This window comes from Nesoenas mayeri (genome assembly GCF_963082525.1).
Source record: "Nesoenas mayeri genome assembly, chromosome: 7".
In the NCBI taxonomy this organism is placed as follows: domain Eukaryota; kingdom Metazoa; phylum Chordata; class Aves; order Columbiformes; family Columbidae; genus Nesoenas; species Nesoenas mayeri.
The window spans coordinates 25,177,607-25,203,795 of NC_137551.1; the positions used below are offsets into that span (position 1 = coordinate 25,177,607).

The following is a 26,189-nucleotide window of genomic DNA, read 5'->3' on the forward strand; positions in this document are numbered from 1 at the left end:
GTCGGGGCGGGCAGGGCGGGAGGGAGGAGCCAGCGCGGAGGCTGTGCCTGGGCTGCGGGATGGGGCGGCAGTGAGGGCGGGCGAGAGGGTGGGTGTGCGTGCGCCGACGGGGCTCTTCGCCCCGCAGCCAAACCGTACCCGAGCCGTGCCGAACCCAGCCCCGCTCCCCGGTGATGCTTAGTGACCCCGCCGCCTAACCCCGCTGTCCGCTGCCATGGCGGCCCCGACCCCCGGGGGCGCGGCGGGGGTCCCGGCGGGGCTGCGGGCCGCTGCCTGGCTGCTGGTGTGCGCCGCGCTGTGCCGGGGCCGCGCCGCCGCCTGCCCGCCGCTTTGCGCCTGCAGCGGCACCACGGTGGACTGTCACGGCATGGCCCTGCGCGCCGTGCCCAAGAGCATCCCCCGCGGCACCGAGCGCCTGTGAGTACCGCCGGGCTTTGTCCGGAGCGGCGCGGGTGGGAGCGGCCGCCGCTCGGGTGTGCAACGGCCCGCGTCGGGGTGCAAGGGCTCGTCCTGAGGGGTGCGCGTTCAAAAGCGTGTGAGGAGTGTGGGGAGTGCCCGGCGGGGGTATGCGTGTTTAAGAGCCCGTCAGGGGATGCGTGCGCAAGAGTCTGTCCGTAGAGGTGTGTGTTTGCGACAGCCTGTCTGGGGGGTGTGCAAATGCCTATCCAAGGGGGTTGCTTATGTCTGTAAAGGGGAGTACTTGCGCAAATGCCCGGGGGGGCATGTGCAAAAGCCTGCCCAAAAGGTGCTTGTGCAACAACCTGGGGGGGGTGGGTGCATATGCAGCGTCCTGTTCAGCAGGTAAGTTGTGTGTGTGTAAAAGTGCCCATCCAGGGGACGCGTGTGCAAGAGCCTATCGGGTGGGTGCGTGTGCATCATCCCCTCCATGAAGTGGGTGCAATAGCCCGTTGAGAAGGGGAATGGTGCGTATACAAGAGCCCGCTGGGGCGGGGTGCGTGTGCAGCCCTTCATCTGTGGGAGGGGTGTGCAAGGGGTGCTGCGTGTGTATGAGCTTGTGTGTGTCAGTGAGTGTGTAAGCACTCGAAGTGGGGCTGGGATTAGAGCTCTGCCCAAGGGGGTGGGTTGCTCGGTTGGGGGCATTTGCACTGGGGCAGCCCGGAATGGGCTGCATGTGTGGGGCTGCATATCCCATGGCACCCACAGGCAGGTGTGTGGCTGCTCCTGCTGTTACTTGTCATGGGGCACCCGCACAGCTGGAGGGATTGCCTGTGGCTCCCCACCACCCTGAGCCCATGATGGGCACCCCTTTGTCCCTGGTGAGCCCTCCTGGGGATGTTGTGCTGGGAATCTGCTTGGGATCCTCTTGGTGTGACCAACCTCCAGCTGTGCGCACAGCTCACCTAGCCCTGCCAGTCTCCTGTCCCTGCACCTCCTTGCTCATCACAGCCCCTGCCACATCCTCGGGGGTATTGGGGCTAGTCCTTGGGTCTCTCAGCTGAACCCCATAATGAAAGCTTTCTCCCATGGAGCACAGTCGTGGTTCAGCCAGCTGCAAGAGTGCTACAGTGTGCGCTGAGCTCCCCTGAGCAGGGTTCCCCTCTGCTGTAGGCATGTCTCCCTGCTTCAGGGTCCTCTAGCTGCAGCAGGTCCCTGCTCTGGTGCAAGGGTCATGAGCTGAATGTGTTCAAACTGCTGCTGGTGTCCCCAGTCCTGGGAGGAGAGCTGAGCTGTCCCCAGTCTTTCCCCTCCACTCAAGGGCAGGGGGTGCCCCATCCCAGGGACTGCAGTGGAGCCTGTTAGCACAGTAGTCCCCTCCAGCCCCAGCCATGCAGCCAGGCTGCCCAACATCCCCCGTGCAACACAGGGCAGTGTTGGGCTGCTTCTTCCTCAGGGCAGCGTGCGACCTGGGACAGTCACACACATGGGGCTCCTCCTGCCCCTGTGCTCCTCTGCCTCTGGCTACTGGGGTGTGAATGTGCCCTTTGGCTGCAGCTGGGGAGAGGCCCCATGGGCAGGGACTGCAGGCAGTCTGGCAGCTGCCAGGGCTGCACCCAGCATGCAGCACTGGGAGCTCTGTGGGACACTGCTTTAAGTGTAGTTTTCCTTCTCCCGCCATAATTATCCTCATACAAATGATTATTACCCAGCACAACAGCCAGGCTGCTGTGAGCTGCAGTCCCATAGAGCTGGTTTTTGAGCTCAGAGACAGAATCCACCTTTCCTCCATGCCCAGGATGGAGAGGAAGATTTGCGCACGGCCACTCCTGTGTGCACTGGCCCTTTATGCCCCTTGGGGAGCTTGGTGGGCTCCACAGCATTTGCTTTCCACACACCCAGGTGCAGGGCATTAGGGAACACAGATAGCAAGCCACCACCTCTGCCCACTAGGCAGGTGCTCAGCACCGCTCAGATGAGATGATGCTGGACTAGACTGACAGAGGATGCCCTAGGGTGGGTGTCTCACTCCTGTCCCGCAGGACATCTCTGCCCCTCTGAGAGCAGGTCCTTCTGCAGGCTCCTGTTCTGCCTCCACTGAGCCTGTCCTCTGTGGCTGCTGCCACTCGGTGATGTTGGGTTTTCTGTATAGTTATGCATCTGGATGTGCTGGCTGGGTCGAGCTAGACATGCTGCTCTCTCATGGGTGTTGGCTGCTGGATAACTACTTCCCGCTGTGTTGCGCACCCTTGCAGGTGCTTGAAGACATCAGTGCAGAGCAGGTCTATCACTGAGCAGTGATTTTCCTGCTGTAACAGTTTGTGAGTTTGAGTTCCCTGTAAAGAGGCTGCAACCTCCCCATCTCCATCTTCTCACTCCTTGACAGAGCAAGCAGCTGCAGGGGAGCTTGCAGCAGAGTCTGTGCTTGGAATTTGCTCTCTCCAAGGGATGACTTTCTTTGGGAACCCAGCAGACCCTTACTGCTGCCCTTCGCTGCTCAGCTCTTTCCCCAAGCCCCAGGATATGCAACATGAGTGATGCTGAGCTCACCTTGTGTCCCACAGTGCCAGTCTTCCAGCTGGCTTAGCCCCATGGTGATAGGGTTTTGAACTCCAGGATGGGGCAGCACTGCTGTTGTGGCCACATGTGCTGACAGTGCCAGAGTTATCACAGGGACTCGGACAGCAGCATCCTGTGGCAAGGTCTAAGCTCCATTGCTTTTGAAAACCACTGTTTTCCTTTGAAGAAGAGGGAATTATTTCCCTTGTAGAACCACTGCAATTTTGGAGAATCATGGGCTGGGGTGAAATTATCTTGTTTGCTGCTCGAAGGTTTCCCCTGTGATGTCTCCCCAGTGCTGTGCTCTTGGTACAGGGTAAGGGCTGGAGATGTGTCTAGGAGAATGAATGGGTGGGGGGGAACAGCGAAACCCTCTTTCCTTGCACCAAAGCACAGCACATTGTTCCCTAAGTGCCTTCTAGTCTGCAACCTGATGTAAATACCAAGGGGTGCTCACATCCCCCCTCAGCCTGGATCAGGCACAGAGTGGAGAGGCTTATGCTGCAGCAAGGGAGGAAGCAGCAACATCTCTGGGTGCTTTGCACGGCTGCCTGTGCTCCTGCCTATGCCTCCGGCAAATGTGATAATGCAGGTCCTGGAGGCATGGTAGGCAGGACAGGGTGATAATCCTCCAGCACTTCAGTGTTATTTGCTCTCAGGAGTAACTCAGGTCTCAGATGCTGAAGGTGAGCTGTGGGAGAAGGGAACAGTTTCCTTCCCTGTTTCCTTCCCTGTTTCCTTCCCTGTTTCCTTCCCTGTTTCCTTCCCTGTTTCCTTCCCTGTTTCCTTCCCTTCCCTTCCCTTCCCTTCCCTTCCCTTCCCTTCCCTTCTCTCCTTTCCTTCTCTTTCTTTGAAGGTTCCTCTGAAGAGCAGTCTGTCCCGTTGGGGCACTGGGTCACTCTCCCCATGCTGACAGGATCGGTGCAAATTTGCCACTTTCAAGTGGCTGCTTCCAGCCCAGCTCTTTGCTTGTGGGAGATGAATTGAGCTGGATGGTGTTGCATTCGCCCTACTTTTGAAGTTCTCAACTCATAGCTGATAATTGTCCCACTCACCCATTTTGTCTCCACTGTGGTGGGCTGAACAACACCCATCTCACTATTGGCTGTGCTATGCCACTCTCCCCTTACATGGGCGGCAGCAGACCTGGGTTTGGGAGTCCATATTGCTGTAACCCCTCGTCTCCCTCTTCTCCCTTCCAGAGTCCCTGGGTTCAGCATCACACGTGGCTCCCATTAGCCTTGTTTCCCCAACCTGGGATTTGCCTGTGCTAAAATGGGCCTCATCCAGACTGCAGCCAGCTCTGCTGTCTCCCCTGCCTGTGTGCTCTTACACCCAGCCTCTTGGCAGGGGGAAGAAGGGGTGCTGACCTCTAGCCCTTGGCTACAGGAGCTCGATGCCAGGGCAGCCACACCAGAGGCACACTCGTGCACTGCCTAACCATCCTCTGCCGAAATTACAGCAGCCAGCTCTTGTTCAGCGTGTGTTTAATTCATGCACATGCATCTCCCTCTAGCTGGTTGATCAAAATGCCTTGCAGCAGCAAAGCTGGTGTATCACAGCAGTGCTCGTGTATTTGACACCAGTTATTGCTCTGTGTCTCCTGGTGGTGCTTCGGGGAACATTAATTCTTAGGAAGTACCTTGGGAGGGGCAACCTGTCCCTCTCCAGGGGTACCTGGGCAAGTGTTTGGTGTTGCAACTGAGCAGACTGGCTGCAGGGGCAGTGAGGGAGCGTGCAGGCTCTGCAAAGCCCTGGAGTGGGATGCAGGACTGATTTCCAGCCAGGGCAGTGCTTGGCTGGCCCTGCTGCCTTTGGCTCTCTGGAGAGCTAGTGCTGGGCACTGGGAGGATGTGGGCTGGCTGGGGAAGGCAGCCCACTCAGCCTGCTGCAGTGGCTTCCTTGGGAGCCTTAGCGGACAGAGGAAATTTGCAATTCTATTCCAATTTTTCCCTTCAGCTACGTCCAAGGCAGATGCTGTCTATATATCGCCATGGTAACACTGCGTTCTTGCTCTCCATGGAATTGCATGCTGGAAAAATATTAGTTTAAAAAACTGTGTTGTGTTTGTATTAACTGGAGCTGAGGCTGATAGCAGAGGATCTATTGTGCCCTGCTTGGGAAAAGTCACCGGTACAGGCAATAAAGCCAGGTAGATTGGCCTCTGGTGACCACTTCTCACCCTGCACAGCAATTGCTTCCCTATAAACCCTTCCCTGGCTCTGTTTTATTGCATCTTTTAAAATAGATATTTTTGCCTTAAATGTGTTGCCACTTTGTTCCTCGGGGGTGATGCATTGTGCCGCTGGCAATTCCTCACCTCACTAGGAGAGAGGACGGGGAATTGCTCCTGGCTATAATTGTGAGTCCCTCATGTGCACTTTCAAACACCGGTGCTGCTGCAGCCATGTGCTGGGCATGGTGGCAGCGGTGCTGATGCAGGAGAGCACCTGGTGCGCACACACACACACATATAAACTGTCTAGCCGACTCATTACGGAACCCGCATTTGCTTTGAGTTTCATGCTCCCCTGCTTCATTGTTTCCTACTGAACCTCCAGCCAGCAAAGGAGTGAGGCAGCTGTGAAATGGAAAGGATACTCAAGAGACCCCTGTGGGGGAGCAGAGCCCACAGCCCAGGGGAACAAACTGGACTCAGGGTACCACCGGGGCAGTGTGGGCAAGGGAAGGGTGTCCTGTCCAGGGAAAAGTGTATGACACATGACCCGGTGGTGAGAGGGGCCCTTTCTCCATTCTTGCTCCCATTTTCTCCCCAGGGAGCTGATGTGGGCAGGCAAGGCAAACGCTGGAGCAGGACGTGTGCATATGTGTGTATGTGCGTGTGTGCATGTGTACGTGTGTTCGTGTGTGCATGCACGGGAGGGCGAGGGGGGCAACCCAGGAGTTGTCTTTGTCTTGCATCTGAGCCCTTCATGGTTCCGTGCCTGCTTCAGAGGTACTTAGTGCTGTGAACGCATCCCCTTTATCTTTATTGCTACCAAAATAACCTTTCATAAAACCTGAAAGGCAAAGTGATGCTTCTGTGGATATTTTTCTGAAAGGCAATAAAAACCAGTTGTGTGTTAGCAAATGGCACCGTCCCAGGGGATGTCAGACCCAGATCACTGCTCCCCAGCAGGCTTCCAGCACGGGTAATGCCAAGGTCACATCCAGCAGCTGGTCCCTGTCCCCACACAGGAGACAGCCAGGGATGGCTGCAGCGGCGAGCGGTTTTCCTGCTGTGGTGCCAGGCTGCAATTAGCAATGTGGGCAGTGAGAAGGGATTGTTTGCAGCCTGGTCATTAGGTTTGAGGTGCTGCTGGAAGCACGAAGGGAATGAGGTGGGATGGAAAGTCTTTCTCTGTGGCATCGGTGAAGGGTTGGTCCCAGGTTTCACCCCCCCGGCACCACCTCAGGCCTCCCTGTCACATAGAGCTTCTGAAGCTGTGCTGAGTAGCTGTTTTCCTGCCATGCATTTTGGATGCATTTGCTGCTCAAAATAGTGGAGGCAAGTGTCCTATGGGGGAGAGAGGCTGCTAGGAGGAGAAAGATCAGAAAAATGGGAAGATTAATTTTTTAAGCGATGCAGCTGAGGAGCAGCCCTGGGCACCAAGAGTGGGGGAGATGCAAGCTCAAGGCTCCGGATATTTCTCATTGGGAGGAAGCTCCAGCTCTAAAATGGGATGTTCCAGGAGATCCAGCTGGTCTGGGGTTGAGCGGGCAGCCTGTAACTGAGCCGTTTGGGTGCACTTGTCCTCCTGTTCCTGCTGTGAGTTGATCCAGGAGGGATGAGCAAAGAGGATTTGCTAGGAAGATGCAGGGTGGATTGGACCTCGATCTGCTGAGTGGCAGGACGAAGCCTGAGGGCTGGGCTGCCTCCCCTGCCCTGGGAAGCAGAGGAGCCATAGGATCAGCCATCCTCCTTGCCAGGTCAGTCAGCACAGCACAAAAAAGCCCAATTTTGAGGCTATCCAGGTAAATCTGAGTCTCAGTTTCTGCATTTATGAAACAGAAACAAACTGCTGCCTTTTCTCTCTCACATCGGGGTTGAGCAAGGTTTTTTATTTATTTTTGACCTGAAAGTGACACATGACAATGCTGCAGGAGTGTATAGCACTCCCTAAGTGAGAGCAGCTAATGGTTGTGGCATGAAAACCCCAGAGAGAAGTTAGGAAGAGCAGAAAGCCTTCCAGATCCTCACCGTTACTCGCACAATCGATGCTGTTTGTAACGCTTAAAAATTTATTGTGATGCTAACCTGCTTTAGTACCTCATAAAAGCTTACAGAGCATCCCATGCTCTGGGGGCCAATGCTGTGCTGGGGGCTGAGTTCCCTTTGGCTAAGGGCAGTTATTCTGAGATGACCCCAAATAGCACATAACTGCTTTTGGAGCTCTCCTTTTTGGACACAACACCCTGCAGGTATCTGGTACGGGGAGTGCTGGCAGGGCATTCACCCCGGCAGATGTGCTGAGCATCCCTCCATGCTGGTGCTGGAGGGGATCAGCTCTCCCTGGACTGGGAAGGGCTCTGCCCTGCCTGTCCCTGCTTGGGCAGCTCCCCACGAGCCTGTGCCGGGACTCAGTTATGTTCAAGCAGCTGGGTGAAATCTTCAGAAGACTTGAAAAATGCAATAAAAGTATAAGATGAAAGGTTGCAGCTGCTCTGTCCCCCAGTGCTGAGTGCAGGGGGTCAGTCCAGGGTCTGAGCCTCGTCTGTTTCCATTAGCAGTCTGTGTGATGGGACATGATCTTCTTATGGCATTGGCAGATGCCATCAGGCTGGGAGAGATGCAAGAGGGCTGAAGGACAGGCTGAAATTTCACAGTGGGCTTGGTGAACAGGAGGAATGGGCCGACAAAAATGTTGCTGTTGCCTGGGAACTCAAGGAAGGGGTTTGATGGGAGAGAATCACCAACAGCATGGATGTGGGCTGGGAGCGTGAGCTGAGCAGGTCCTGCCCCAGCAAGGCAGAGAGGCCCTGGGGGAGGGCTGCACCCCTGGGGCTGGGGGCTCACTGAGGGGAATGAGGCAGGGAGGGGGGACTGACATGGGCAAGGGAGCAGCCCCGTCTCTGCCCTGTGGTGACCAGACAGGGATGGGGTTCATCTGCAGTGAGAAGGGTTCAAGTCGGAGTTTTGGAAATGGTCCTTGAGGCAGGAGCAGTGACACACTGGAGTAGGGCACAGGGAGTGTCAGTCCCTGTCCCTGAAGGATCTGTGTACCGGTCTGTCAGGATTGATGGAGGGCTGCAGAGACACTGCTGTGGGGTCTGTGACCTTGCAGCCTTCATTTCCCCGCTTCTCTGATTATTATCTGGCACTGGTGGCTCCAGCTGGGGTCAGGGCTCTGAGACAAGGGCTTATGGAGCTGCTGGGAGGGGAGCCGAGTCCCTAAGGGCTGGTGCTCTGAGCCAAGAGCAGGGTGATGAGGACCATGGAGGGAGGGATGCATTGCACCAGCGGTGCCACTGCTGGCCTCACCAGGCACCGGGCCAGCGTCAGCCCTCAGAGCAGGGCCCGCAGGAGCCCAGACGGCTGGAGGCGTTGCTGGCACCGACCCCTCCTATGCCAGCCCCTGCCTGGGTGCTGTGGGTGATGCTCTGTGCTGGTGCTGGTGGGGCTGGGACAAGTTTCTCTACTTGTACGTGCAAATGCAGGGTTTTGCACCACAGACTTTCCCTCTCTGTTCTTAAAAGCGGGAGTCTGGGGAGCACAGTGGTTAGGATTTGTGCCTTGGTGGGAGAGCAGAGCAGAGCAGAACACAAGGACAGGAGTCACATGTGTGCCAAATAGCTGATGCTTTGCAACGGAGTATGGATAGCAGGATTGTGCTGTCTGCTCCTTCCCCTTCCCGCTCCTGATAAATCAGCGCCCAGGGAAATATCACTCATGTTGGCTGTATTTAATAAATTACCTCTCAGCATTTGCGCTCTCTGAGGTTGTTACTGAGTTAGTGTAGCTCCAAACCCTGCAAAAGGAAAAGACGCATCAGACCCCTTGGGAATGGAATAAGCCATCCAAAGCTAGAAACCAAATATAAACGCAGACTATGCAAATCCAGTCTAACGAACCCTGCTGCAGCACAGACATCCCATCTGGGAGTGGGATGATCCACAAGCAAAGGAGCATAGGGACTGCTTGTTTTAACGGCTTTCCTCTTCCCAAGGAGAAATGGGAGGGTTGTTTCTGAAACTTGAAGGTTGCAAATGAGAAGTCACTGCCTCTCCAGTGGCAGTGTGAGATGTGGGGTGCAGAGGGGCAGAGGAGGGCAGCCTGAATGAACATGATAGTGCTTTCTGGCGTTAAAACCTATGGATTAACGGAGGAAGAGCACGTCCTACATCTCTGCTTTCAAATCACAATCCAGAAATGCAACCAATCTGCCAGGCAGCTCCCCAGACACATCAGTCCTATTGAAGCTCTGCTGTGCGGGGCAGGGCAGGGTGTTTCGCTTCACTAGGAAAGGGCATGGAGGCAGCGGGTGAGGAGCTGAGCAGCAGGGATCCAGCTTTCTGGGCACAGTAGACTGTAATTTATCTCCATGAGAAACTGAAGGGGATTTAGAGGGGAGAAAATGTCACGAAGTTAAATAGCAGTGTTGCCTCGGCATCCTTACAAATTAGCTTTACCTGCTGTTCGTTTCCATCTTGGTTGCAAAGGCCATCATTTACCCGAACAAAGGCAAGGGGGGATGCTGAGAGCAGTTGTCAGGGAGGACACAGGGCCAGTCCCTGAAGGAGTGAGGCTGCAAAGGGGCCCTGGGACACTGCCCTGCCCACGGACAGCCACCAGCCCCAGTGCTGGCACACCCTGAGGATGCTCAGTGAAAAGAGCCTGGGGTGGGCAGCACAGTTGCATCCTGCCTGTACCTTGTTGTGCTGGAAAGTCTTTGGGTTCAGGCTGCGCTGTCCCAGAAGGTGCCTGGGAGAGAGAGCAGAGCCTGGTTTTGTCATGTGGGGGGATTGGCCATGTCTAGTCCATGGCTGTTTGGTGTTTCTGTGTGTCTCCACGCTGCTTTGCCTGTGTTCTCCCTCTGGGGTGCTGATGCTCAGAGGACCCCAAGCCCCACTTTGGGCTTTGCAGGCTGAGGTATAAATCTTGGCTTTCAGGTCAAGCAGTTTTTAAATCAAGCTTCTCTGCTCTGTCCCTCTGCAGAACTAGAGATTTCCTAACTTCCACTTACATATTGCAGCCAGAGTAATGCTATGTATGTTTAAAAGAAGGTGATATAGGAGGCCTGCCAGGGACCCTCCCTTGCCAGGAGCTCGGATGGGTGCTGTTACCTCCAGTTTGGCCTCCAGCCCAGCCATGGGAAGCTCCCAGGCATTCTGCTTTTGCAAGGACTCTTCAGGACACTTGGGGAAAAACACCTGAAGCTGAGGTTTCTCCCTGCCCTTAGCTGTCCCCAAAGCTGTGGTCCATCACAAGGTGGGCACATGTCTATGTGTAATCCTTTCAATACTTAAAAGGAGGTTATAAGAAAGACAGGAACAGACTTTTTAGTAGCACCTGTAGCAATAGAACAAGGGGTAATGGTTTCAAACTAAAAGGGGGAAGATCCAGAGTAGACAAAAGGAAGAGATTTTCTACGATGAGTGTGGTGGAACACTGACACAGGTTGCCCAGCGTGGTGGTAGATACTCCATCCCTGGAAACATTCAAGGCCAGGCTGGATGGGACTTTGAGCAACATGATCTGTTTGAAAATGTCCCTGCTTGTGGCAGGGGGGTTGGAATAGATGAGCTTTGAAGGTGCCTTCCAACCCAAACTATTCTACGATTCTATACCAAGGCACTCCTCCTGTGATGACAGATGCCCCTAAAATGCATGACCCACTCCAGCACCTCGGGATTTACAGCTTGGCTGTGGGTTTTGCTCCCTGGAAGAGGGGCAGGAGGGAGCCCCTCAGGGTGCAACTTTGTGGGCTGGAGCCCCATCCGCGGGAGCCAGATGTGCTCGCTGGCCGGACAGGGAGCCGGGCGAGCCGGGGGGCTGCAGAGCCGGAGTGTGGGTTTCCGTTTAATCGCAGGGGCTGAGAAGCCGCTATTCATTCCCCGCTTGCATTCATCTGTGTCCTAGTAACGTGCTCTCCCCCGCTCCTTCTCAGCACAGGCACACACGGCTGGATAATGGCAGGAGCCCGGCAATCTCGGGCGCTGAATAGCAGTGTAATTACGAGGCTATGATGGCGAGCTGGAACTCATTAGCCATTATCAGCCGTTTCAGCAGGACAATGACAGCACCCCGGGGTGCGCGGCTGCGCTCGGTGGCCCCGCACGCTGCTCGGCGGCTCCAGGGCCAGCCCGCCGCTGCCCTCGGCCCCTCGCATGGCCGAAGAGCCCGGGGAAAGGGGCCTTTGGCTCTGGATGGTAGTGATGGACTTTGTATTCAGCTCTTTGTGTGTCGTGGGGCATTCCCGCTGCCGGGGCTGGGGGACTGTAGAGCCCTGGGTGCTAGTGTCCTGTCTGGGCACTGCAACCTGCTCCAGGGGGACAGCCTCCTGCCCCTCCCCTGCCCTGGCTCCAGCAGCTCGTCCTTCCCTTGACTGCCACCCCCTCCTGTAGTTTGCTTCATCTTTATGTGTCTGCATTCAGTGCAGGTAGCAGGGGTCCAGCATGGGAGCCCTCCCTGGGCTGTGCGTTGGCACGAGCATCATTCATCCTCAAGACATGCTGTGGGCAGATTGGCTGTGTCCTGCCATGAGGTGCTGCACAGGGACCTCCAGTTCTGCAGGCTGTGAGTCCCAGAGCTGATGGTCCACCTTTCCCTACAGTGCTCACAACCCATAATAAGGAAAGGCACTGCAAAGCTGAGGCTGTGGGGCAAAAATCTCTGCATTTTAAAGCAGGATAATCCTAGCAGGGGCACGTTGGAGAGCGTGGCAGGAGTAGCTGTCAGGCTGGGAGAAGGGTCCGTGCCAGGTGTGGGTCCAGCAGTGGGGAACACCTTACGCTGGTGCAAAGCAGAACCTGAGCAGGACAGCAGCCATGGGGTTGGTGTAGACACCCCACGGGCTGCCCCCTCCCCTTATTTCCACCAGTGGGGTGAGCAAGCTGGGACAGCATCTCCCTTCTGGCTGGAGTGCCTTTCCCTGCAGTCATCCAGGGCTTTTGCATGAGAGAGCAGTGTCAGGAGAAGCAGCCTGTCATGTACAAGTGTCTCTTGGCAGGTGAAACTTGAAGTGTTGCTTATTCTCCTGGCAGGTGTGAGATGGCTGTGCACTGAACTAGTTGTAATGCATGTGGGTGACCAGCAGCTGGGTGTCTGGAGGGATCCTGCTTTCTGGAGATGGTTGTTTGCTTTCTTATTAACCCTGCCCTCTGTAAGCTGCTCTGTGTGTTTAGGATGACCCTACCAGGTGTTTGCTGCATTTCCAGAGCAGGGTAATGTGCATCCAGCCAGGCAGCTGCTGGTGTCGCTGGGCTGCTTATTACACTGCTGATGGCTCTGTGGCTTCTGTCCAAAGGGAGGCATTCAATGTGGGGACAGGGAGATGGGGGAGACGGGCAGCCCCTGCCCCTTGCTACTTTATGGTCCATGAAAGATGCCAGCTTACCCATTCCTGGCCAGCCAGACTTCCGTGTGTCCAGCACTGCTGGTCATTGAGGATGAGGTCCTCTCTGGAGCCAGCAGGCAGCTCTGCCATTCCTGGTGAGGAGCACAGAAATGCAGCAGCCACTGCAGTCCTTTGGGCTTTGTCTGCCCTTTGTGAGAAGCTATTGGGGAGCCCCAGTGCCTGGCCACCTCCTGAGTGCTTCCTCGCTCATCTCTGTCTCTTCTCTCTGCAGGGAGCTCAACGGCAACAATATCACACGGATCAACAAGAATGACTTCGCTGGGCTGAAGCAGCTCCGCGTCCTGTGAGTTCCCAGTGAGGGGCCAGTCGCCCCGACCTTGGTGGGCGCTGTGCTCAGCTCGCAGCCACTCATGGGGCTGGTAGAGATGATGCTGAGCCCTTTGCTGGTGGGGCTGGAGGGCATCTGCTTTGGGCTGAGCATGGTGGGCTTCCCACCAGTGGGGCAGGGGGGAGAAAAAGTCCAGGTTTTACTGGGGGGTTGGTGGGAGTGAGGTGGCCCTGGGTCTGCAAGAGCATTGGGGACACCACCAGTGAGCCAAGGGCACTGGGTGACCACCTTTCCAGAAAGCTGACCCCTTCTCTCCACAGGCAGCTAATGGAAAACCAGATCAGCACGGTGGAGCGTGGGGCGTTTGACGACATGAAGGAGCTGGAGCGGCTGTGAGTGCCTGGGCATGGAGGCAGGTCGGCAAGAGGCAGCCGGGTTTAGTTGCAGAGAGCATCCTTTCTTTTTTTCCCTTAAACCATAATGTATCGGTGCTGCCTGACTTCAAACAGCTTCTCTGCTGGTATTTTATAGTGTGGGAAGCAAACCTATTTCTGTTTCTATAGATCCTAAAGTCCTTTCTAATGCTTTTGAGGTGAGGGGCAGGTTAAACACAAATCACTCTCACTGCTATCAGCTGTGTCCTGTACCTTAGTGAGAAAGCTGTAAGTTCCAGTCCAGTACTCAGTAAAATAGCTCAGCAGTTTAAAAATCCTGAGCTGCTCATGCAAATATAAGGAGCTGAACAAGCGGCAGGCTAACAGCACAGTTAAGTAGCAGTCAGCAGTTAACAGCTCAGAGTCCTGTCTACATGTAATTACAATATTGTAAATCTATTAATACCCTGTTGGTTGCCCCTGCCTCGGAGTATGTGAGCAGGACAGGGGTGTCCTCAGCAGGTGGGATGCTCTGCTTTAATGGCCCCTCTGAGTGAGCCAAAGAGCCCCAGCTGAGCCCAGAGCTGCCAGCTGGGCTGCAGGCAGGATGATTGCTTTGCCCCCGAAACCCTGACCCTTTCTTCCTTCCCCGCAGACGGCTGAACCGCAATCAGCTCCACACCCTGCCTGAGCTCCTCTTCCAGAACAACCAGGCGCTGTCACGGCTGTGAGTACCTTTCGTGCCCGTGGGGGTTGCTTGTGGGACCGCTGAGGGATTTGGGGCGGCACTGGCATCCCAGAGGGTGCTCCTTCTGGGGGTTTGTGCTTGTGGTTACTGGTGTTTGGTCTCAGTGAGCACCCGGTGTGTGGCAGAGGAATGCACCCCGTTTCTGAGATCGAGTGTGCAGCACGGCCAGGAATTGGCTTTGCCTGGCAGAAGCCCTGAGACCGGTACTGTTAAAGTTGGTGTTAGAAGCCCTTGCAGTGCGTGAGAATGTGGCAGGAGGTGCTGGTGGTTTGGGCTGGGGCTGGTGTTGCGGAGCTGGGCTGTGCCTGCATGGTGCTGGTTGCAGAGGCACTGTGAGCCATGCAGCTTCCTCTCTGGGTGCAGGTCATAGGCTTTGGATTGGGTTGTCACAAAGGGAGGGTGAAAGAGGATGTCCCTGGGGGGTCACATCCTGCCCAGAGACCTCAGCAGGGCCCAGAGAGCCCGATGGCCCCACTCTAGAGCTGCCTTTCTGCTGTTGTCTGGGGCAGCCTGGGGAAGGAGGGGAAAGCCCTGCCTGGGGCAGATCCAGCCCCTCACTCCTGCTGCTCCCTCCCCACACAGCTCTGCCTGCCTCTATCCCTTCCTGTCCCCCTACACCTGCAGAAACACCCACAGGGCCCATCACCTGTCATGCAAGCCCCAACTCTGCAGATCCCTGTGCTCTTCTTCTGTCCGTGCAGCAGCAGGCTGCCTGGGGAGGGCTGTGGGTTTTTGATAAATGTTCTCTTTTCCATATTGCCTTTCCCTTGCCTGGGGCTGTTTTGGTTGGGCAACAGTGCCATTGGCACTGCCAGCATTGTTCAAACTGCAGGAAATCCTCTTAACAAAGCATTTACTGGCACTCAGCTATGTCAGGCACGATGCACATCGGGAAGGGGGCTGTGAGGAGCAGAGGGTGCTTGCCAAACTGAGGTTGGGTGCTCTGCATTGCTCAGAGAGGATGCTTACAGCCTGTGGCTGATTTGCAGTGGATAGGAGTTGGGAGGCTGTGGCTGGGACACAAGGTCTATCTTGTATCTCTATTTCTCAGTTGTGAAATGAGGATGCCAGATCCCTGCTGGAGCAGGTCAGGAGTGGATGAAATAACTGAATGGGCTGAGAAATTGTCAGGAAAGGCATGGCCATGTCAGGGCCAGACAGCACTGCCCGCACAGGCAGGCTGTGGCTGAGCTGTTTTGCTCAGCACTGATGCTGGTTTCTCTGACACAGCCAGGGACTCAGTCCCGGCGTCCAGCCCCAGGCGGTGTAATGAAGGGTTAAAACACCATGTGGGTTGCCAGCGTGGGATGTGTGAAATGGTGGACCAGTGCCAAAGATGGGCCTAGGTAATGGCAGCTGATAGCACAGGCGTTCAATTAATTATCAAATGGCATTTGTTGAGCTCAGCTGTGCCATGTTGTGGTGCCAGCAAGGGCCCATCCTCCTCTAGCCACCCTGTGCATAAAAAAAACATGGCCAAGAGAATAAGTGTACAAACATTAATGTTTCCCTTTTAATCTTCTCTAGATTTGAATACCATGGTCTTTCAAAAAACAAAACCCAACAATTCATCAGGGAGATGCAGAAGGGCACCTTCCCAGGTGGGCTGTATGATGTGACCCTCTGCAGCCCCTGGGCTCCTGTGGAGCTGGGGCTGTGCCACAGTGTGCATGGGGCTGTGTGTACCCCCACGGTGTGTGCATGGGGTGGTGTGTACTGCTGTGGATGAGAAGAGGTGTGCAAGATGCTCCTTGCAGCCACCCTATGCACAGGTGTGTTTCAACCTCTGCCTGTTGCTTTACTGTCACTTCCTGCAATGTGGTGGTTGTTTTGAACCAATTTTCCCCTGCCCTAAAACTGTTTTCTGGCCATCTCTGCTGTGACAACCACTACCTGTACACCAGCACCCTGAGCTTTTCTTGTGCAACCCAGGGCTGTGCGAGTGGGCTCAGATTTTTGCAGCTCTTCAGCTGTAGGCAGCGCTGCGTCTTGGGGATCTTTGGTGCATCCTCAGAGCAGAGGGTCCCTGGGACGTGCTTTGGGGTGAGGGAGGGGACACACACTGAACCTCCTGCCATCCTGCTCTGCAGCCCACCTGCTGCCTGCATGAGTGACAGCAGGGGTGCAGTGCTGGGGCTGCCCAGGGAGCACATCAGGAGCTGCTGCCCTGGAAGAGCCTTGGGTGCTGTATTTGGGCAGCAAAGCACCACAGATGACCCTCTGCTCCATCTCCTCACAACTGCTCATTGCTGAGGTGCCCAAGGGTGGTTTGGGGTGGACAACAGGGCAGGGAGTGCCCAGGGCACAGCTTGTCTAGCCACACCATCATGCTGGCTTAGCTGGAGGTGAGATCTTGACCCATGCTAGTCCAGCTGGTGTAGGAGGTCATGACGATCCTCTTAAATTTCTGCAAACCTGGCTCAGGCTACGGGGATATGAGTCAGTGGGGAACACGTTTAAGCTAAATTGAAATCAGCTTGCCTTGAACTGAAATTGGAGCCTTTCCACCAGGCTTTGCACTTATTTAACTGCTGAAATGGATCTGCAGTGGCCTCACTGCTCAGTGCCCCCCTCTGCCCTAGAGTCAGGCTGGGACGATGGGGTGGGAAGAGAGAGCTCTTACAGCATTATGCTCTTGTAGACCCTGGTCTCCAGATCATTTCCAGCAAGCAGTTCCTGTGCAGGCTTCTCCTTGCCCTGCCCACTGTGGTTCCCCACTGTGTGCTTCTGGAGCTTCTGAGGTGCCTGCTAGGGGCTCTTGCACTGTAATACTGGGAGGTCCTGAATTAGCCGAAACTAGCTGAGCAAGTTGGGCTGAGATTTGTTTATGTGAGAAATGAGGCTGCTGGGTTTGGCAGGTGGGTGGCAACTGAGGCAGAAAGCCAGGTGTGGGACCAGTGGGGGTTGCTTAGATGGGTAGCTGGGTGCTGGCCTAAATGCTCCAGCCTCTTCCAGCCTTAGTCTTGGTGCATCTTTAGTAACACAGCAGCAGGTTAAGGCAAGTCTATTGAATGTGGGGTATGTGATACCCACAGAGCAGTTTTCCACTGTACCTTGAGCCTTATGGAAATATCTCACAAGCACAGGGAGGAGGGCCTTGGGCTGGGGTCAGGATAGAGAGCTGTTTGTCTGCCTCATGGGTCTGAGTGTCAAAGCTTAATCCACCTTGGTGGTGCTTTGTGGTCTCCCAGCCCGGCTCGAGCTGCAATTAGTTACTCAGATCTTGGCTATAAAGAGCATTTGTGCATTGGGATAATGGAAAGGGTTGGAGTTAAACCTGATCCGTCAGGGCTTAAATAAACTGGGGAATGGCAGGAAAGGGCCAGCGGAAAGCAAACCTCGGGTGAGGGCGTGGGGGAGGTGAGATGGCTGGAGAGGAATGTTTTCCCCTTGGTATTTGGGAATATTGAGCTGACGCCTGCCCAGAGCCCCTCTTGGTCTGAGATGGTGAATGTGGGGCAGCCGTGCCAGTACCTTGGCAGGAGGACTCTCCACGTGGTCTCCCTTATATCTGCTGCAAGGAGCGGATAACTCATTAAGCAGTCCTGGTGGCTGGAAATGGTGCTGATCTGAGGTTTCGCTGGAGAATGTGTGACCCCAGCGACCCCATCTCAAACTGAGTTTAATTAAACTGTCAGCACTGGATGAAAGAACAAAGCGTCATGGGCTTTGGGGGGGGGCTGGGGTCCCCCCCACAGCTCACTGGGGAAGAGCGCATCCCCTGCGAGGTGGAGAGCTGAGGAAAAAACATGGATCTTTCCTTACATTGAGGAAAATCACCCAGGCAAGAAGATGACCTCTGCTCTTGTGCTGCCCAGCACTGGTGCCCCGGTGCCCTGCAGCTGCGCACACCTGGGCTCAGCACCAGTGCCCTGGTGCAGCCTGTGGCGTGCCAGGAGCCAGGGGGGATGCTGACAGACCTCACTTCAGCATCTCTCCTGAGTTGTCAGGAGTTGTTTATTCCCCTTGGGATTCCCTTGGGAGCAGGGACCAAAGCCCTTGTGTTTCTCTCCACTCCCTTGGGAAGGATGGGAGAGGAATTTTGTAGCCCTGTCTCCCTTCTCTCCCTACCTTCCCTTAAAACCTCCTCCTGAAGCTGTTTCTAAGCCCCTTTGGGAGTGCTGGGTGGGTGAGGTGAGGAGGACAGAGGAGGCGGGATGGCCGTAGCAGCAGCGTGAGAACAGAAACCCTGCAGGAACATCGTCAGGGAGGCAAAGACGTGGGCTGTCGAAATGTGCTAAAGGCAGCCAGGATGGCTATAAATAAACAGTTTTCTCCAAGAGAAGCTGAGCTGGTGTGAGGAAAGAGAGGAGTGGTGGGTGTTTGGCTGTGGGGAGCCCTGTGGAGATAGATACTCTCTAAGGGGACGGGTGGTCTCAGCTGGATGTATCCCTGTGGCTGCCCAGAGGTTTCCCTCACCAAAAGCTACAGCGGCCGCTCTATGCTCACAGAGTGGCAACTGGGAGAGGATGAGCAGAGAGTAGGGGGAAAAAGGTCTTGTCTCCAGAAGGAGTAAGATTTAATACATGGGCTGTGGCCCATTGGTTATTGTCGGACCCGTTCCAGCAAAAATGGTGGAGAAGACTGTGCTGCATCCAAGCTGGCAGCCAAGCCCACGGGGGAAGGGCCGGCGGTGCTGCTCTCCATCTGTAAGGGCAGGGGCTCTCTGGAAACAGCATTAACATCTCAATCAGGACCAGTGGCTTTCTGAGCCAGGGACATGAGAAATGCTGTAGGAGCTGGGGGGATTGTCACGCTCCTGTGAGACTTTCCTCATGCAGCTGGAGCCTGCAGAGGAGTGGTGATGCTTCTCTGCTTGCTTCTGTCTGGGAGCTGAGACAGAGACCAGGGGCTGATATTTAAAGATCTGGGTGATGAGGAACTTCTGAGCTGAGTTGCAAAACACACCTAAGGTGTTTATGCCCAGGCAGGAGAGGTTGCATTCCAGTGAGCTCTGGGGCAGGTTCCTCACACCATCCCTGCATCTGGCTAAACCCAGCCCCAATTGCCTTTAGAAAAGCAGGCAGGGGAAAAATGGAGCAGTGCTAAATAACCTGAGAAAATGCAAATCGCATCCTTCAAGAAAGAGAGGACCACAACCAGGCAGAAGGAAGCTGTGAGCTGAGTAGTAGCAAAACAGAGTGACAAGTGAAAAAGGAGCTGTCGGAGAAAGGAATAACAAACCAGGCCCTGCTCGGATGGGGCTGGCTGCGTGTGGGAGGTGTTGCTTGCAAGACTGTACCAGTGACCATCCCTCTTGGTGCTGCACTGGGAAAACCCCCAGATAGGAAAGGGAGAGATGAAGAAATGATGGAACAAAAATGCATGCTTGGTGGTGGCTGGGTGGGGGAGCGTTCCCGTGTCCCTGCGGTGGGTGGCTGTGCTGGGGGGGAAGTGTGAGTGCGGGGGGGGGATGCTTGCTGGGGGATGTGGGTGCTGCAGCTCTGCTCCCCTCCCAGCTGGAGGGACTCACCTGCGTGAGCCCTGGTTTTGATCTGATGGGGGAATCTTTGGTGCCTACCTGTGTGTTGGCTTCTGGAAATCCTGCTGTGGTGGTATGCTGGTTCTGGCTGTGCACCGGCTCTCCTGTGCCTGTCACTCACCTGTCTTCCCATGGCCACTCCTGTTGGGGCTTTGGCTGAGGTTCACTACCCCCACAGAGGTTTTGTGCTTGTTCTGCAGACTATGTGCTTGGCATGCGCCTGGGAGCCTGCAGCCGCTGATGTGGGAAGGAAGCTTTGGGCACAGTGTCGTGTTTTCATCTTTCTGTGCCGGAGCACGGTCACTTCAGGTCCCCAGGCACTTGCCCCTTTGCTCTTTGCACAGATCCATACATGCTGGTGTCCCTGCACAGAGATCCACAGTCTAAGAGCTGAGTGCCAAGGTCAGAGCAGAGAACAGCTCCCCTCGGAGCAAACCTCCCTGCTTCCCCAGCATCATCCTGCATTTCTCTCCCAGTTTGCCCCTCCAACAGCATCCCCCTCCTCTTGCCAGGCAAAGGCCAAGTGTCCTCGCTGTCACCGTGCCCACGTTTTAGCTGTTGTCTCCTCTACTCAGGGTGCTGTACCCCCTCGCGCTCCCCAACAAAGCCTCTTCTGTTGGTGATGGAGTGGGGCTGGGGAAGGGGCGGGCTGAGATGTGTCCCCCGAATACCAATCAGGAGGAGGAGCATGTTTATCCTGTCAGCTGGGGGGGAGACTGTGGGTTCTGCACGCTGTGACGCCCCCCACACTGGTGGGGGGGATGGGGAGGGGGAAGTGTGGCCTTGCAGCAGCCCCCAGGAACAAAGAGTCAGTGTGGCTCATGACAGCTCTAAGGAAACGCAGGAAAACAAATGTGCCACTAATAGGTGGGGAGGTTACCTTGGAAAAGATGCTGCTGGGCGGGCAGCCAGCCCCTTCCCCAGCGGGCTGGCAGGCGGCAAGGGGCTGGGGCTGGCACCCCCAGCCTCGGGGCGCTCGGGGGACTGCAGTGAGGCCAGGCTGAGGTGGGTTTGCATGTCCTTGCGCTGCTGTCCCTGCTGGGGACAACATCCTTATGGGTGCAGTAAGGGCACCTCTGGGCTTTTGTGCTGGGTGTCCCCTCCAGGGAAGTGGCGCCGTTGTGCAAGGAGCTGCTTGCTGCCTGCTTGCTGCCTGCTTGCTCTCCCCCTTCTTCCTCCACCATTGACGTGCCACAGACCTCAGGGGTTTTTTTTTGTTTTTCCAGGACCCCAAAGAGCTTCCCTGGGGAGTCCTGAGTACAGCCCAGCCTCAGAGCCTCATGAGTTAAACGATTTTTAAAGACCTTTTTAGATTTAGGTGCTTCCATAAACTTTTTGATACCTGACTCACAGTCACTGGAGGCACAGGAGTACCAGGGCGAGGGTCACAGCAGTGCCCCGACCTGCCACCAAGAAGTCTCCCCCTTTGCTTCCCACCAACCTGGGCCTCCTCCCACCGGGGTGATGGTACAGACCCTACACGGGGGTGCCCCATCTCCCCATGCGCCCCGTTGTGGTCCTGACTCAGGGCCGGCTCTGGCTTTCTGGGCATTGAGCTGCTTCCAGGGTTTCCCTGGCAATGCGTGGGGTCAAGCTCTGCTCCCGGGGTGCCCTGCTTGAGTCACCAGAACCACTGGACACACACTCCGTCTTGCTTTGGGTCCAGGCTTGAATTTGACTTTCATAACATTATTAGACCAAAAGAGTCTGGGTCTGTAGTGAGGTGCAGCTTCAAGACCCCTGCCCCTTTTGGCAAAGTGCCCCCCTCCACGAGCCATTGTGCAGGACAGCCCTGCCCACCTCCCCAGCGAACCCTGTCGCACCAGCAAATGGGAATTTGCAACCCACAGGAAAAAGTGACAGAAAATCAAGGCTAGGTCTTCCTAATGCTGGGCAGTGGTGCTAATTACACAGCTGTTAAACATGATGAAATTATTTATTCCCTCTCCCTCGCAGCTCATTGACTGCATTGTGCCACATTCACCCGTTGGCCACCTTTGGTTCCCTGAAAGAGTTAAAAGTGCATTCCGAGAAGCCGATCCCTTTGTCCATGCGTTTTGGGAGCAGAATAAAGGCATTTCCTTTCTCCTGTTTTCACAGCTTGGATAGTAGAAAGGTTCAAAGTAATTTTAAAGAATCGTGAGCAGAATGAGCCTTTGGTAATTAGACTTCCAGGATGTAGAAGAAAAAAGTCTTACATGGTGATTTTAGGGTAATTTATAACTTGGTACCCCTGCACATGTATCCCACAGGTGTGTTAATGTGCAGAGCCAGATAATTAATCTGGTTTTGCTGGTTGATTTTTCTCACTGCCGTAGGTGGGTAATTTTCCCCATGCTAAAGTGCTGTAAAGACCAAATGTATGTGAGTGGGGAAGATGCCCCTTCTCACTCCTGGGGGGTTTCCTGGTATGGCAGGGCTTGTAGACATTACGGAGGAAAGCTGTGGGCTGGGGGCATCTCGGTTTGGAGACCCCTATTTCCCTGTGCTTGCAATTGGCATTTGGGCACAAGCGCAGGGCAGCTGCCTGCACAAAAGCCCATCTGACAGCATGCTGGGGGTGGGTTTGGGGAGGTGGGGATTCATTTCCCAGATTCTCATCTGTGTTAAATTAATTATTCTCCCAAGCTTATCCTCACTTAACCAGCAAGACGCAGACGTCTGTGGTTGGGACCCCCGCTGCCTGGCCAGAGCTAAGCAGTGTATGGATTAGGGAGTCTTACCGGCTGCCTCCTCTGGCCCCTTCATGGTTCTTGCAACCCCCTTCTCCCCCGGAGGCTTCAGTCCCCGTTTGTGTCTGTGTTTCCCTTCAGGACAGGAAAAGCTGGATTAATTTTTACTGCTCCCAAGGGAGCTGTTGGTAACCGAAGACATCTCGTTGTCTTATGTTCTGTAAACTGAGAGGCAGGAAATGGCAGGGATGGTTTGAAATGGTTTCCTCACCCTTCTTCTCTTTGTCTGGTCCCCACTGCCCCTCTGATAGGGGATGGCGTTTGTGACAGAGCTGCTTAGGGAGAAGTTGCTCAGACTTTTTCCAGGCCCTGGGGCTGGAGGATAGATGTTCCTCTCGGATGTGCAGGTGGGAAGAGCTTGACTATCCTCTTGAGTGCTTGGGAAATTGTAATTTCAGGATCTTATGAAAGGGGAGTGAAGGTTGTTAGCCCCATTGCACAGGCAGAGTATTAAATGTGGAAAGTACAGGAAAAGCTCCTAAAAAGTGCCTCTCATCCTGGAGCTGTGAAGTCCTCCATCTCCACACCATCCTGTGGCAGAATTGGGAAGGGGACCCAGGAGTCCTGGCCCTGCATCCCCCCTGGCTTCCCATCCCTGGTACAGCACTCAAAGGAGCTTTTGTCCAGCTCCAAGCCCCACAGGTGGGTGGGCGCTTCATCCCCCCTCCCTTACCCTTGGGCTGGGATGCTTTTTCCCAGGGGCTGCAGTTGGCCTGTCGCTATGGGATGCGGGCTTGTGGGTCACCTTGGCAACCGGGGCCTGGGGATGCGGGTTGGAGGTTGACCCAGTCATGGGACACTTTCGGCATGATTGCCTGGGGACTGGTGATCCTGTTTGCCATGGACTGGCATGTACCCAGCAAAACATGCAGCCATGCAGTTTGCTGGGTACGTGCTGCTTCATGGCAAGTACAGTGGAAATGCAAGATTGGTGCATGTGTGGCATAGGGCGTCAGGTCAGGGTGCAGGTACCTGGCGCCAGGGTTTCACCTCAGGGATGCTCCGTTGCAGGTTCTCTGCATTGCACAGCCAGGCTATTACTGCCTGGTGATTACTGCCAGCACTATTAATTACTAATCACAGGGACAAAGTCAGGGCAGTGTGGTGGGTTGGGGGACGATCTGTGCTTGTGGGGTAAATGGGAGCAAGCAGGCAGGCTGGCTGCATTCCCAGGACTTGGTGGTGTTTCCAGCTCTTGCTGTCTGACCAGAGGCATTTCTACCTCCTGGTGTTGCTGTCCCGCTTCGGCTTGCTTGTTCTCTTACCCACGGGCACAGCGTGTTGCTCATTCCTGCATCCTATGATTTCACAGCATCCCCGCAGCCGGGTGTTAATGAGATTAGACCCAAGCTTTAAGATGTCTCTCTCTATCCTTTGCCATCCAATTACACAGCCCGCATGGTATCTGATTGCCTGCAAGAGGGGAGGACTGGGGCTGGCTGGGATGGGAGGTTGCAGCTGGTCTTTCTGGGTATCAGCCCTGCCGTGCCGAGTGGTTTTCTTTCTTTCTTTTTTCTTTTCTTTTTTTTTTTTTTTCTTCTCTACTCCCCCCTTGTCTTTGAGCTGCTTCATTTGGCTTTTTCATCACTTCTCGAGGTGGCGGCTGGGCAGAATTTGTTTAAATTAACTGCTTGAATGGCAGCGTTTGTGTGTGTTGGTGGGGGGGAGCTCAGACAGCACCAGAATGGATGAGGGGGATTAAAGGTGCCTAATGGGTTCCAGATGGGCATCACGGACTGGGAAACACCCCCGCAACCCCAACCCCAGCCAGAGGCTGCTGGCAAGGAGCTCAGGGCTGAGAGCTGGGATGCTACGGTGGGTGGCTGCCTGGCTCTCCTGCAGCAGCGTGGCTGCTCTGAGCCTTTTCCTGTGGGACTGGGGTGCTCGTGGGCTCCTGGGGTGCTGGGTGCCTCTGCACGGCCCAGCTCTGCCTGGGGCAAGCAGACAGATGCACCGCCGGAGCCACCTGCCCTAGCTGGTAGGGAGCACAGTGTGCAGCAGGCTCTGCTCTCCCCGCTCCAAGTATCACAGGCTCTGGGGACACGGGGCTGGGGACAACCCCAGCTGCGTGTGAGTCCAGCTTTCAGAGGTGCCTCAGCTCCAGCATTAACTGACAATGCAAATACAGCCTGCAGGAGTGGCAGTTTCTGCTCAGCAGTCTTGGTTGCAATGTGAGGAATGATAATATTTAGTCTTCAATGCCCTCCCCCTGGGCTTTAGGGTACCTTGGGGTGCTCTCTCAGTCTGACATCCCCGCTGCTGCAGACATCATCATGCTTTTTCTTATTTACAGCTGGAAAACTGAGTCCCAGAGACATGAGCTAAATTGCTTGCGTGGCCCTGTCCATACCTGTAGGGATTTGAGATGTGGTGATGGCCCTCCCTGACTCTCCCAGGGCTGTGCTTCCCACCGATGGCCAGATTTCTCCTCCAGACCTGCTACATGGTGCCAGGGCTGCCTGCCTGTTCACAGTGTGTCTGGTGGCAGCACCCAGACTGGAAGCCCATCAGTCCCAAGCAAGATGAAGCGTGCAGGAGCGAAGGACTGCTGGGGAGTGGTGTCGCTGCCGGGACCACAGGGCTGCCAGCAGAGTCGTTGCTTTTGAGTTTTATTAAGGGCTGAGAGTGGGAACAGGACATAAGCTGCAAGCCAGGTGGCTGCTGGGAATATCACCCATGTTGTAGGATGTCTTATAGTTTAGAGGGGAATTTAAGCTTCTTAGGCGAATGGGCTGCAGAAGAATTGATTTGGTTTAACGAGAGCCTGTATCAAGTGGTACTTTTTGGCACTGACAGCTAGAAAAGTCCTGCTCCTGGTGGGAGTGAGTCCACGTGTCCTGCAGTGGCTTTTTGTGAATGCAACTGTTTGCACCAGCACATCCAGCTGCATCCAAGCAGATAGCCGAGCTGGGGAATGAGACAAGGGACAGGAAAGGAGACTCACCCCTGTGTTCCCCATCCAGAGAGGCTGCAGCAGAAGGTGGGGCCTGAGGGAGGTTCAGGCAGGGTGTCAGGGAGGTGCATGAGGAGGTTGGGAAGCGATGGCCAGCCTCCTTCATCTGCTGACCCTCGGCCAATGCTTTCTGCCAGCCCTCCTGGCCCGTTCTTGGCCTCACATCTTCCCCCCAGCTCTTGTTTCCTTCTACGAATATTAAGAAAATAAATAGCGTGGCTGAAAAGGGACGTCCTCGCATCCCTCCACACACAACTGCCTCCCTGGGGAGCTGCACAGGTGGTGACCCCACATTCCTCAGCCTGAGGGTTAACCAGAGGGAAAACAAATATTGGCTGCTCCAGGGTCTGCCCCAGCCTGCGGCCAGGGCTGTCTCTTGCGCAGGGAAAGGTGCTTGCGGGGTGGGCAGGTCTCCATCCCTGGCAGGGGTGGTTGCTCAAACCTGGCTCTTTGCTCAGGTAGCAAAATGTCCCCGCTGTGGTCTGAGCCTACTCCTCGGGGCAGGAGGTGCCCCAGCTCAGTGAGGAGAGGCAAAGCCCCATATGTGATGAGCTGGAGGGTCAGCCTGTGCTGGGCATTGGCTGTGGTGGGCTGGGGGTACAGCCGGTGTGCTGCCAGAGCTGACTGCCCCTCTGCCTATTGCATCTACACCTGAGCACTCTCCTGTGCCTCAGAGAACGGAAAGCACGTGGCTGGAAAGGCCTCGTGGCTGCCCCATGGCATGGGGAGCTTGTGCAGTGATGATGGCATGAGCTCCACGCTGCTGGTGTCCGCGCCTTTCGGCTGAGCTGCTCCCGGTCCCCATCAGCTATGTAGGGGGCTTTGTGGCCCAGGAGCTGCTCCATGAAGCACAGGGAATGGGAGCCGGTTGGTGATGGGAGCCTTTACGAGCCCTCAGCACTCCAGGGCAGGATCTGAGCCCAGCAGGGTCCAGCATGGCATGTCCTCACTCTCCCCCATCCTTCCTCACTTTCTCCATCCTGGTCTTGTCTCTTAGCAACTGCCCCTGGCCAGGACTTGGGCTGTGCAGGGAGGGCTGTGACACTTCCCATGCATCTGTCATATTGCCACCTCCAGAGTGACACCGAGGTTGTTAACC

At 55.4% G+C, this 26,189-nt stretch overlaps 1 protein-coding gene across 1 annotated transcript in view; it reads left to right on the forward strand.

The window, feature by feature from the left end:
• Positions 1-214: 214 nt before the first annotated feature.
• SLIT1 (slit guidance ligand 1) overlaps positions 215-26,189 on the forward strand; it is a gene marked incomplete at both ends in the record, with an annotated part of 60,473 nt that continues 34,498 nt past the window's right edge. The window contains 4 exons of the mRNA XM_080348161.1: positions 215-417; positions 12,745-12,816; positions 13,122-13,193; positions 13,831-13,902. Of these exons, the coding sequence (XP_080204287.1) occupies positions 215-417; positions 12,745-12,816; positions 13,122-13,193; positions 13,831-13,902 (419 nt within the window). The remainder of the gene's footprint in view (positions 418-12,744; positions 12,817-13,121; positions 13,194-13,830; positions 13,903-26,189) is intronic.